The sequence below is a fragment of the Aedes aegypti genome, chromosome 2, assembly GCF_002204515.2.
Source record: "Aedes aegypti strain LVP_AGWG chromosome 2, AaegL5.0 Primary Assembly, whole genome shotgun sequence".
Taxonomy (NCBI): Eukaryota; Metazoa; Arthropoda; class Insecta; order Diptera; family Culicidae; genus Aedes; species Aedes aegypti.
The window spans coordinates 436,510,790-436,523,596 of record NC_035108.1 but is presented as its reverse complement, the minus strand read 5'-3'; the positions used below and the strand labels follow the sequence as shown (position 1 = coordinate 436,523,596).

At 36.6% G+C, this 12,807-nt stretch overlaps 1 protein-coding gene across 2 annotated transcripts in view; it reads left to right on the top strand.

Annotated features, from left to right (window-relative positions):
• LOC5567018 (neuronal acetylcholine receptor subunit alpha-7) overlaps nt 1-12,807 on the top strand; it is a 414,734-nt gene that overhangs the window by 357,943 nt on the left and 43,984 nt on the right. For both annotated transcript variants that reach the window (XM_021847824.1, XM_001651358.2), the window contains exons 8-10: nt 568-762; nt 8,800-8,886; nt 9,209-9,318. In XM_021847824.1, coding sequence (XP_021703516.1) covers nt 568-762; nt 8,800-8,886; nt 9,209-9,318 — 392 coding nt within the window. The remainder of the gene's footprint in view (nt 1-567; nt 763-8,799; nt 8,887-9,208; nt 9,319-12,807) is intronic.

Below are 12,807 nucleotides of genomic sequence, written 5' to 3'. Positions count from 1 at the left end.
GATTTGGAGGATGAAGCGTGGTGAGCTGTCGTTGACAGGTTTATGTTTCAATAATAGTGAAGCACAGGAAGACTCAAACAGAAAAACAAACTGAAATGGATTTAAATTCAGGAATTTCAAACCGATTTGATGCGGTTTATCCGAACAGCGAACATCATAAGGGTTTACCAGACTTCATACTTTGTAAAAGGCGTTAGTTATCTAACAAATAAGTTGTTTTGTTGTGTAGCGTTAGCCGAAATGAAATAATCCTAAAAACTGTCTTAAAAAAGTTGGCAAAATATAGAATTCTCCTTTATTAGTGTCATTTCAAACATTACGTTAATTTCTTATATCTAGGTGTTTTGTGTTGGTTAAAACTCTAATCGTATTTTTTTAAATCCTGATTTAAGCTATTATTAACATTCCATTAACAATATATTACATTTCTGGTTACAATCTGGTTATATTTCATGAGAACGAACACCACAATTGTACAATTAAAATAATCCGAAACTTGGCAATCTGAATCCGTGTCATAACTAACCGTTAACTTTTCGTCCTCCCATTTTTTTCACCCTCTTTCAGGCGTCCCGGGGAAGCGTAACGAAATCTACTACAACTGCTGTCCGGAGCCTTACATCGATATCACATTCGCCATCATCATCCGGCGGCGGACGTTGTACTATTTTTTTAATTTGATCGTCCCGTGCGTGCTGATAGCGTCGATGGCACTGCTCGGATTCACACTACCGCCGGATTCCGGAGAAAAGTTATCATTAGGTTCGCACGATGATGCTGGTCATCCATCACTTCTCCCCCGCACTTTAGTCCTCACCCCCTTCATCCAACCACATTCGAAAAATGGCCCTTTTCCATCAGTGACATATTTTTCCCGGGAGGGCACTGAATCGGAACACCAGGCATGATTCACTGGAAATGAAATTGTTTTCGTTTTCACGAAGCGCCTCCGTTCAAGGCTTGTTTTCTCCTCGATGGTGCAGCCCGTGCCGGTTTTGAGTATCAAATTGAAATTTTACGCGATAAAAGCATATTTTTCCGCACTCGGTTGACGATAATTGACAACTGGGGGGAAAATGTTATCATGCCCTACAAAGAGGACAATCATCAGTTGATAACCCAAAAACCATCAATAAAATAAATATGCAATTATTTAATATTAACAATTTTAAAGTAGCATTGAAGTAAGGTCAGGGTCAAAATTGACCCATTACTTTAAATGCTCTAAAAATCCATCTTCAACTAATTCTCGTTCTTTTAGCTTTCTATGAAATATATGAAACCCTTGCATGGAACCCTGTAAAATTTTTTTTGGAAAATATGACCATTCTGGACCCAAGGGCACCTGCAGGAACCATGGGACCTATTACTTTCAACAAAATCTCTTAATACGTAAATTCCATTTACGTAATTTTATGCATTTGAGGCAACGCAGCTTCAGTTTGGCACGTTCTTATAAATGTTAAGTATAATCGGAACATTGAAACTTGTGCTCAGCCAAGGGAACATCTTTATGGCTATATCCTCCGTGATGATCTAAGTATCCTTTTTGAACTCACGAACTCCTTGAAGTGCAGATATTCAGTTTTATAGAGGTAAACAGTGCTAATCGGGAGGTTTATCATTGCAATACTCAACGTAAGATCAAAGTTTATACACTATCAGATTCGAACAAACATATTTCATCAAATTTGAAGTCCAACAGCTTTTTGAGGTAATGCAAGAAAGCAATGGTAGCATGGGTATTATTCTAGTTTGCACGGTTCTTACGATAGTAGATCTGACGATCTGATTTTTATGTAGCCCATTAGTGGGCTTCACCTTAAGGTGAAGATGAATCGAAACCAAACTTACATTTTCAAGAGCACGAATCTGGAGAACCGAACATCCGTTCAGGCTGAAAACTTAATCGATTGATCACTAGCTGGTGGTGTCCAATCGATTAAGTTTTCAGCTCAAATGGGTGTTCGGTTCTCCAGATCCGTGCTCTTGAAAATTTGATGTTTGGCTTCGATTCATCTTCACCTTAGTTATTGAACTCTAATTCTAGTCACGCCTTTAGATCTAACAGCCTGGTTTGCACGGAGTTCATGGCTGAAGGGATTTCTTTAGAAATATTTCCAGGGGATGCTTCTGAAATTGCTCAGAGATTTCTCTAGTGATTTTTCAAGGGATTTCTTCAGAAATTCCTCCAGAGACTCAATCAAAAATTTGCTCATAAGTTCCTCGATTTCTCCAGGAACTTCTCTAGGGTTTCATCTGGGAAGAACTTTCGATTGAAATCGTATTTTCCAAACCACTTCCGATAGCGGATATCATTCCATTTTTCATTCCAGAAGTTCTGATTAGATTTCTCCAGAGAATTGTTCATGGATTTCTGCAGTGATTCATCCAGGGATTTTTCCGAGAATTATACCAGAAAATCTAAATCGGTTTCTCCAGAAGTTGTTCAAGGGGTTTCTTCAGAAATTCTTCCACCGATTTTCCCTGACAATTCTCTTGCAGTTTTTTTTCCATGGATTCTTCTCTTCCATCAATTTAACCAGGTATTGCTCCAGGAATCCCTTCATAAATTTATCCAGTGGTTTCTAGAAAAATATCATCAGGAAAGGAGTTCCTGTATGAATTTTTATAAAAAATTCCTGAAGAAATACCTGGAGGTATTCTTGAGAAATTTTTTGATGCAACGTCATGGGGGAATCTCTGGAGGAATTTCAAGAGGAATGCTTGGGAGAATCCTCTGACGAATTTTTGGAGGGTCAGAACGAAAAACTTCAGATGGAATTTCTGGATATTACCCAGAGAAAACCTCGGCATAATTCCTGTACAGCTCAGGGTTCTCCTCAGTATCATATGTGGATTCTCTTCAGAATCCTCTCATGATTATCTTCATAATCTTCTCCGAATTCTCATCAGAATCATTTCAGAATCACAATTCTCTTTGGGTTCTCATCAGAGTCTTCTCAGAATTCTGAATATCAGGAATTTCATCATCATCCACTCAGTTTATCCTTACAAATTCTTTCAGGATTCTCTTCAAAATTCTCTCAGGAAGTTCCTAAGAATACTCTCAGGATTCTCATCAGAATATTCTCAGAATTTTCATCACAATATTCTCAAGATTCTCTTCAGCATCCTCTGAGGATTATTTTCAGAATCATCTAAGGAATCTCACCGAAATCCTGTCAAGGATTCTCATCAAAATCCTGTCAAGATTTCTATTTAACATATTCTCAGGATTTTCTGCAAAATCCTCTTAGGATTCTACTTAGAATCCTCTCACACTTCTCAGGATTGTCTTCAAAAACCTCTTAGGTCTTTTTTCGAAATCCTAGGGGCGGACCACTTATTACAATTTTGGACTTTTTGAATTCGATTTTCGATTTTCGATTTTCGATTTTCGATTTTCGATTTTCGATTTTCGATTTTCGATTTTCGATTTTCGATTTTCGATTTTCGATTTTCGATTTTCGATTTTCGATTTTCGATTTTCGATTTTCGATTTTCGATTTTCGATTTTCGATTTTCGATTTTCGATTTTCGATTTTCGATTTCGATTTTCGATTTTCGATTTTCGATTTTCGATTTTCGATTTTCGATTTTCGATTTTCGATTTTCGATTTTCGATTTTCGATTTTCGATTTTCGATTTTCGATTTTCGATTTTCGATTTTCGATTTTCGATTTTCGATTTTCGATTTTCGATTTTCGATTTTCGATTTTCGATTTTCGATTTTCGATTTTCGATTTTCGATTTTCGATTTTCGATTTTCGATTTTCGATTTTCGATTTTCGATTTTCGATTTTCGATTTTCGATTTTCGATTTTCGATTTTCGATTTTCGATTTTCGATTTTCGATTTTCGATTTTCGATTTTCGATTTTCGATTTTCGATTTTCGATTTTCGATTTTCGATTTTCGATTTTCGATTTTCGATTTTCGATTTTCGATTTTCGATTTTCGATTTTCGATTTTCGATTTTCGATTTTCGATTTTCGATTTTCGATTTTCGATTTTCGATTTTCGATTTTCGATTTTCGATTTTCGATTTTCGATTTTCGATTTTCGATTTTCGATTTTCGATTTTCGATTTTCGATTTTCGATTTTCGATTTTCGATTTTCGATTTTCGATTTTCGATTTTCGATTTTCGATTTTCGATTTTCGATTTTCGATTTTCGATTTTCGATTTTCGATTTTCGATTTTCGATTTTCGATTTTCGATTTTCGATTTTCGATTTTCGATTTTCGATTTTCGATTTTCGATTTTCGATTTTCGATTTTCGATTTTCGATTTTCGATTTTCGATTTTCGATTTTCGATTTTCGATTTTCGATTTTCGATTTTCGATTTTCGATTTTCGATTTTCGATTTTCGATTTTCGATTTTCGATTTTCGATTTTCGATTTTCGATTTTCGATTTTCGATTTTCGATTTTCGATTTTCGATTTTCGATTTTCGATTTTCGATTTTCGATTTTCGATTTTCGATTTTCGATTTTCGATTTTCGATTTTCGATTTTCGATTTTCGATTTTCGATTTTCGATTTTCGATTTTCGATTTTCGATTTTCGATTTTCGATTTTCGATTTTCGATTTCGATTTTCGATTTTCGATTTCGATTTTCGATTTTCGATTTTCGATTTTCGATTTTCGATTTCGATTTTCGATTTTCGATTTTCGATTTTCGATTTTCGATTTTCGATTTTCGATTTTCGATTTTCGATTTTCGATTTTCGATTTTCGATTTTCGATTTTCCAGCTCATTAAAATATTCTCAGGATTTTCTGCAGAATCCTCTTAGGATTCTCCTTAGAATCCTCTCACAGTTTGCATCAGAATCTTCTCAGGATTCTCTTAAGGATAATCTCAGCATGCACTTCAGAATCCTCTCAGGAATCTCAAAGAATCCTCTCAGGATTCTCTTCAGAATTATTTCGGGATTCTCTTCAGAATCCTCTCAGGAATCTCTCAAGAATCCTCTCTGGATTCTCTTCTGAATCCTCTCTGGATTCTCTTCAGAATCCTCTCTGGATTCTCTTCACAATAATCTCAGGATTCTCTTCAGAATACTCTCAGGATTCTCTTCAAAATAATCTCAGGAATCTCTCAAGAATCCTCTCTGGATACTCTTCAGAATCCTCTCTGGATTCTCTTCACAATAATCTCAGGATACTCTTCAGAATTATCTCAGGATTCTCAATATCCTCTCAGGATTATTTTCAGAATCCTCTCAGGTTTTTTTTCAGAAGCCTCTCGGGATTTTTTTCAGAATCCTCTCAGGATTTTTATAAGAATACTCTCAGGATTTTCTTGAGAATCCTCTCAGAATACTCAGAAGAATCTTTTCAGGATTCTCTTCTCGCTCCTTTCAGGATTTTTCTAAGAATACTCTGCAGAATCCTATAAGGATTCTCTTCAGAATCCTCTCAGGATTCTCTTCAGAATCCTTTTATGATTCCCTTCAGAATTCTTTTAGGATTCTCTTCAGAATCCTTTTAGGATTCTCTTCAGAATCCTCACAGGATTCTCTTCAGAATCCTCTCAGGATTATTTTAAATATCCTCGCAGGATTCTTTTCGAAAACCTCTCAGGTTTCTTATCAGAAGCCTCTCGTGATTCTTTTCAGAATCCTTTCAGGATTTTTATAAGAATACTCTCAGGATTCTCTTCTAAATCCTCTTAGAATACTCTGCAGAATCCTCACAGGATTCTCTTCAGAATCATCTCAGGATTCTCTTCAGAATCCTCTCAGGATTTGCTTCAGAATCCTCTCGGGATTCTCTTCAGAATCTGCTTAGAATTCTCTTCAGAATCCTTTTAGCATTCTCCTAAAAATCTTTTTAGGATTCTCTTCAGAATTCTTTTAGGGTTCTCTTCAGAATCTTTTTAGGATTCTCTTCAGAATTCTTTTAGGGTTCTCTTCAGAATCCTCTCAGGATTATTTCAAATATCCTCTCAGGATTCTTTTCGAAAACCTCTCAGGTTTCTTTTCAGAAGCCTGCTTAGAATTCTCTTCAGAATCCTTTTAGCATTTTCCTAAAAATCTTTTTAGGATTCTCTTCAGAATTCTTTTAGGGTTCTCTTCAGAATCTTTTTAGGATTCTCTTCTGAATTCTTTTAGGGTTCTCTTCAGAATCTTTTTAGGATTCTCTTCAGAATTCTTTTAGGGTTCTCTTCAGAATCCTCTCAGGATTATTTTAAATATCCTCGCAGGATTCTTTTCGAAAACCTCTCATTTTCCTTATCAGAAGCCTCTCGTGATTCTTTTCAGAATCCTTTCAGGATTTTTATAAGAATACTCTCAGGATTCTCTTCTAAATCCTCTTAGAATACTCTGCAGAATCCTCTCAGGATTCTCTTTAGAATCCTCTCAGGATTTGCTTCAGAATCCTCTCAGGATTCTCTTCAGAATCTGCTTAGGATTCTCTTCAGAATCCTTTTAGGATTCTCTTCAGAATCCTTTTAGGATTCTCTTAAGAATCCTCTCAGGATTATAATTAATATCTACTCAGGGTTCTTCTCTCAGATTTCTTTTCAGAAGCCTCTCGGGATTCTTTTCAGAATTCTATCAGGATTTTTTACAATACTCTAAGGATTATCTTCAGAATCTTCCCAGAATACTCTGCAGAATGCTCTCAGGACTCACTTCAGAATCCTATCAGGATTCTCTACAGAATCCTATCAGGAATCTCTACAGAATCCTATCAGGATTCTTTTCAGAATCCTATCAGGATTCTCAACAGAATCTTATCAGGATTCTCGACAGAATCCTATCAGAATTCTCTTAAGCTTCAGAATGCTTTCAGGATTCTCTTCAGAATCCTTCTAGGATTCTCATCAGAATTCTTTTAGGATTCTCATCAGAATCCTTCTAGGATTCTCTTCAGAACCATCTCAGGGCTCTCCCCATAATCCTCTCAGGATTGCTTTTAGAATTCTCTCAGGATTATTTCCAGATTCCTCTCAGAACTCTCTTCAGAATCCTCTCAAGATGCTCTTCAGAATCCTCTCAGGATTCTATTCAGTCCTCTAAAGTCTTTCTTCTCAGGATTTGAGAATACTCTTAGGATTCTTTTCAGAATATTCTCAGATTTTTTTTAGAATCGTTTCAGGGTTCTCTTCAGAATCCTTTCCGGAATCTCATCAGAAATAAAGGATTAAAAAAATAAAGGATTAATGTAACAATAAAAGATTCTCGCACTCTTTTTGGATTAAGGCTGTAAAGTTTTTTTTTCGCTATGGCTCAGTTATTGATTGAAGAGAAAGTAAACAAAAAGAGTCTCTCAATGTTAGATAGGTCCTCTTGAAGTGTTACGAGAATCCACTGGAGGAATTCCTGGTATAATTCCTGAAGCGATTTCTGGAGGAATAATTCCTGGAGAAATTTAAAGAGCACAATCTGAGGAAATCCCTACTAGTAGTTATGGTGGAATCCATTATGGAGTTTCTGTGGAATCCCTGGAAAAATGTCTGAGGTACTCTTTGCATGGAATTATCCTAGTGTTACCTCTGGAGGATTTTTTTTGAGTGATCTTTGGAGACATCTCACAGGGATATTCCTACATGAATCCTTGGAGTAGTACCTGGGAGAATGTCTGGAGAAATCTCTGAAGAAATATTAGGAGAAACTGCTTGAAGAATATTTAAATAATTGTCTGCACGAAACCCTGGATCAATCCCTGAAAGAAATCCTGGAAACGTTCCTGGAAGATTATTTGTTCCTGGAGACATCTTTTCAAGAATCGCTATAGAGATTTCCCTGAAGAAATTCATGGAAGTGTCCCTGGAAAGATGTCTGGAAGAATCTCTGAATGAATTGAATGAATTTTCTTTATTAGAGAGACTTTCAGCCCTTGGCTGGTTCGTCTCTAGGAATCTCTGAAGGAATATCCGGAGAAACCACTTTTTTCCTCCTGAAAAAATCTCAGGAACAATCCCTGAAAGAATTCCTGGAATCGTTCCTGGAGAATTACTTAGAGAATTTTATAGAGGAATCCGAGTACAAACACTATTGAAGGAATATATAAAGGGATCTTTAGAGGTATTCAATTAGGATCTCCTTAGGAATATATTTTCCATCGAAAAAATCGCAAAACAAAAATCAATCAAGAATCGGGAATTTGGGAACCTAAATATTTGATAAAATAAAAAAACTACAATATAAATGATTTCCTGAAAAAAGAGGAGTGGAAAATAGCACTGAAAAGCCTATAAAGATAAATCACGCAGTTTTTAATTGCAGCTTTTCGATTTTTTTTATTATTTTACCATTGGAGTATTTGATTTTTCGTTGTTTTTTTTTTGTTTTTTAGTCCCAATTAGTTCTTCTAGATGTTTAATATTCTTATTCCTAACATACTTATTTTTATTGGTTTACCGGTTATGTATTTCTTTAACCGTAATGTATATTTATGTTTGTTCGGATGTTTATTTTTAATTTCTCTTTTGGCTTCTTTTAAATTGAACGCAGAGGCTTCTTTAAATGCTAGTTAATTTGGCTGACATTGGCACAACCTGACTGCAATTGACCTCGTGTCCAACGTGGGCCAAGTCTGAAATAAGTCTCCCACCAATCCACCTCCCCCATACAATTCTCATCCCATCCCCACAATAGGACCAGTCTGCACCAGAATCCGAGGATTAATTATCCGTTTTTTACGTCTCCTCCTTTTTCGCCCACTTTGTTCTTTGCAACATTTTACGGTCGCTTTTTATATGGCGCGCGGGCGCTTGCTGTTCGGACTGGTGAAACGAACCGAATTTTCGAACCCGCGAATGCACCCGCGTGGGATCGCCCAGGTGTAACAATTTTATTATCATTGACTGTATTTTTAAACATGGTTGCTGAAACAATGCCAGCCACGTCGGATGCTGTTCCACTTTTAGGTGAGTATATGGTATACGGTGTATATATATATATATTTTTTTATTGACGATGCATTCCGGCTACATTAGGGTGAGCCTTTCTAGCACAAATTTTTGGTCATAGAGTGGACTCCAACCCTAGATATGTATTCGATTTTCATGCAAGTTTATCGATCAATATTTGTAGCATGACAATATTCATTCACGTTTAAACATATTTGGTAATGATAATTAGCATTAAAGGCCTTGGCCCTAGATCGACTATAGACTGTCATCTAAGGGTACACCGACCTTATCATTTCGAATTAACAATTATAATAATTTCATCTTTTTCCATTCACAGGCACATATTTTAACTGCATCATGTTTATGGTTGCATCATCCGTTGTTTCGACAATTTTAATTTTAAATTATCACCATAGAAATGCGGACACACACGAAATGTCTGATTGGGTAAGTACATGTGCACACGCGGAGAACGACCTCAAACTCAAATCTCAAAACTCAGTTGTTTTTGACACCTGCTTCAAAGATACGCAACGGGAGAAACAACAAACCATCCGGTTGGTCATAGAAGCTAGGATATCTTGCTGTAGTATCAAATTGTGTAGGATCACCATTTTAATGAATACGTACGACCGAATGGGCTAACCGAAAAGTCCGCTTGCGGAATGTTTGTCAGATTCAGACCATTATGATTTTCGGTGTTGCTGCTTTCTGTGCCGGTGTTGCAATAGAGCGCCTACGTAAAGGTATGATTCTAGGTTTTGGTTTTTGGTTGATGTTCTGGCAACAGGCATATGTTGCATAAGTGTAGTGTACACCGGTTCACATGGTCGTAGCCAGGATTTTCAACAGGGAGAAGTGGGAAAGTCTGCGCCAAAGCGATGATTAACGTGTCTGGGTTCGATTCCCGGTCAGTACAGGATCTTTTCGTTATGGAAGCATTTACTACAAAGCTACTGGTAGTTAGCCTCAGTGGTTGCTACTCATGCTTTGAGATTGTTGAATTGAATGGAATAATAAAAATGTGAGTAAAAATCATGGAAAAATAATGTTAGCTTTGATATTTTGAATTTTCGCGTGAATATTGGCATTCCGATAATTATGTTGTTTCATAGAAATGCTTGGATGTCTGTGGGAATTCAGGTATTTATAATGTTATTCTGAACTTTACGTGAAAAATGTGACATCCAAGATTCTCGGATTTCCTTTATGAAAAAATTCTGGGATTCCGCTAGTCATTTTAGATTTGTTCTAATAATTCTTGGATTCTTGTAGCAATATTAAAAATCCGGCATTTGATTCGGAAATTGATCTCTTGAAATTATTTTGGTGTCTTTGAGGAAATATTTCTGAGATTTTCGGATTTGACAACAGAATACCAGTACTGTATTTCAAAATCGTCTATTAATTTCATAATTTTATGTTGCTGCAATCTCTTCATGGCATACAGATGCTAAAATTATCAGAAAAATCGTTGTTGTCAAATCATTATAAGATTCACATGCACATAAAGGGAATGCCAGTGCGCATCGTACCTTCGTGCTGTGCGTACACGAATTCTCTCTGCTCTTGGAAGTTTTCTTAAAAACTACCTAAAGCAATAAAACAGTACTTTTCAGTGCTACACAAACAGTACTTTTCAGTGCTAAAATTAAAAACGGTACTTTTCAGTGCTACTTAAACAGTACTTTTCAGTACTATTTTTTCTACTATTGATCCCTTTACGATCCTTGTTTGGACCCGTGCCTTCGATTTTTCGTTGGACCCGTTGGCGAAAGCTAGCGGTGGTAATCCTTCTTGGACACCGTCTAGGGAAAAAACCTCTCGAAGGTCACGTCTTTCTCGTTTATTAACTAAACATGGTATCAACAACTAACAAAAGGAAGGGTGAATCTCTGAATTCACTACTTCCTTCCAAAAAAGTGGGTTTTAAAACTGTCACTACACGTGGCAAGAATGGAAGAAAGGACGCTTCCCCGGAATGCGAAGTTTCTTCCAAGGGTGAAATGAATAATTGTATTAAAATGAGCAATCAGTTCGATGCTCTAGACAAATTTTCCGAACACTAAATCGAAGCAGCCTCTAGCCCAGGCTCTTTGATTCAAGTGAGGAAGCAAAGAGTGCCGCCTATCGTGGTCAGTTGTTCCGAATTTGGGGGATTTAGGCAGGAGATCTTGAACTCCATTAGGGGAATCAAGGTTTCCTTCCAAATCGCAAAGAAAGGAGACTGTCGCGTTTTGCCGGAAACTCTTAAAGATCGCGAACTTCTTCTCAGATATCTTGAAGAGAAGAAGCACAAATTTTTTACTTATGACGATAAAACTGAACGTTTGTTCAAAGTCGTCTGGAAAGGTCTCTCAAGTGACTATAAGTCACCTGAAGAGATCAAAAATGGAATAAATGATTTACTTGGATTTTCCCCAGTCCAAGTAATCATTATGAAAAAGAGAACCCAATCTGGCATTGTTCGGAAAGGGCTTTCTCAAGAATATTATTTAGTTCACTTTAACAAAAAAGAACTAAATAATATTAAAGCTTTAGAAAAAGCTAAACTTATGTTCGATGTCCGTGTGACGTGGGAACATTTCCAGAAACCTGGAGGAAATTACCAGAACCCCACTCAGTGCCGTCGGTGCCAAAAGTGGGGTCATGGTACAAAAAATTGTCGCATGGATGCTAAATGCATGATTTGCGGAGGTTCTTCTCACGCTAAGGACGACTGTCCTGTGAAAGAAGATACCAGAAAATTTCAATGCGCCAATTGCAAAGGCCCTCACAAAGCTAACTTCTGGGAATGCATTTCACGCAAAAGAGTCGTTGAGGCTCGTGCCAAGCAGATGAAGGATAATATCCGTTACGATAACGGTCGTTTCCGGAATTTGCCTGGTAGAGTATCGAACAATGCTCATTTTTCAGTTAACGATCGCTTGATTAGGAATCATACCCACCAGGAAGATCATAATCATGCTCATTCACAAACAAATTTTAATCCGTCGGGTAGCCGTTCGAATCTTTCAATTTTGAATGTATCTACCCACGGTAAATCCTTTGCCGATATCGTAACAGGTAATTTGAACTCTTCCCCTGTTCGTTCCATGAGTACCCATTCTACTTGTTTCAAATCAAATGGAAAAAACCCTACCGCCACAGGTAACTCCTACCCCGCTTCTTCGTCTACCGAAAATTCCAATGGGAAATCATCAGATGATATGTCTGCCTGTGATTTTAATTTTCTAACTGAACAATTGAATCTAATGATTGATGCAATGTTCAAAGCCACCACTATGACTGAAGCAGTCCAAGTAGGTGTAAAATTTACGAATAAAATTGTTATTGGATTACGTTTTTCTAATGGATCCAAATAATAATTTAAATATTTTAAATTGGAATGCTCGTTCTCTGAATGGTAAAGAGGACGAGCTGTTTAATTTTCTTACAGCTAATAACGTGCATATAGCAGTTATTACCGAAACTTATTTAAAACCTGGATCCAAATTTAAAAAAGATCCTAACTTTTTTGTTTATCGTAATGATCGACTTGATGGGGCATGTGGGGGAGTTGCAATCATCATTCATAGGCGTATAAAACATCAACTGTTTTCGTCATTTGAAACTAAAGTTTTTGAAACTTTAGGTGTTTCTGTTGAAACACAGTTTGGTAAATATACTTTCATAGCTGCCTATTTGCCTTTTCAATGCTCTGGACAGCAAGTTAATTGGCTTCAAACTGACTTGCGAAAATTAACTCGCAATAAGTCAAAATTTTTTGTCATTGGTGACTTTGATGCCAAACATCGGTCATGGAATAATTCTCAAAGTAATTCCAACGCAGAATTTTATTTGATGAGTGCTCTTCAGGATATTTCTCAATTCAATACCCTGATAGCCCTACATGTTTTTCCTCTTCTAGAAATCCATCTACGATTGACTTGGTCT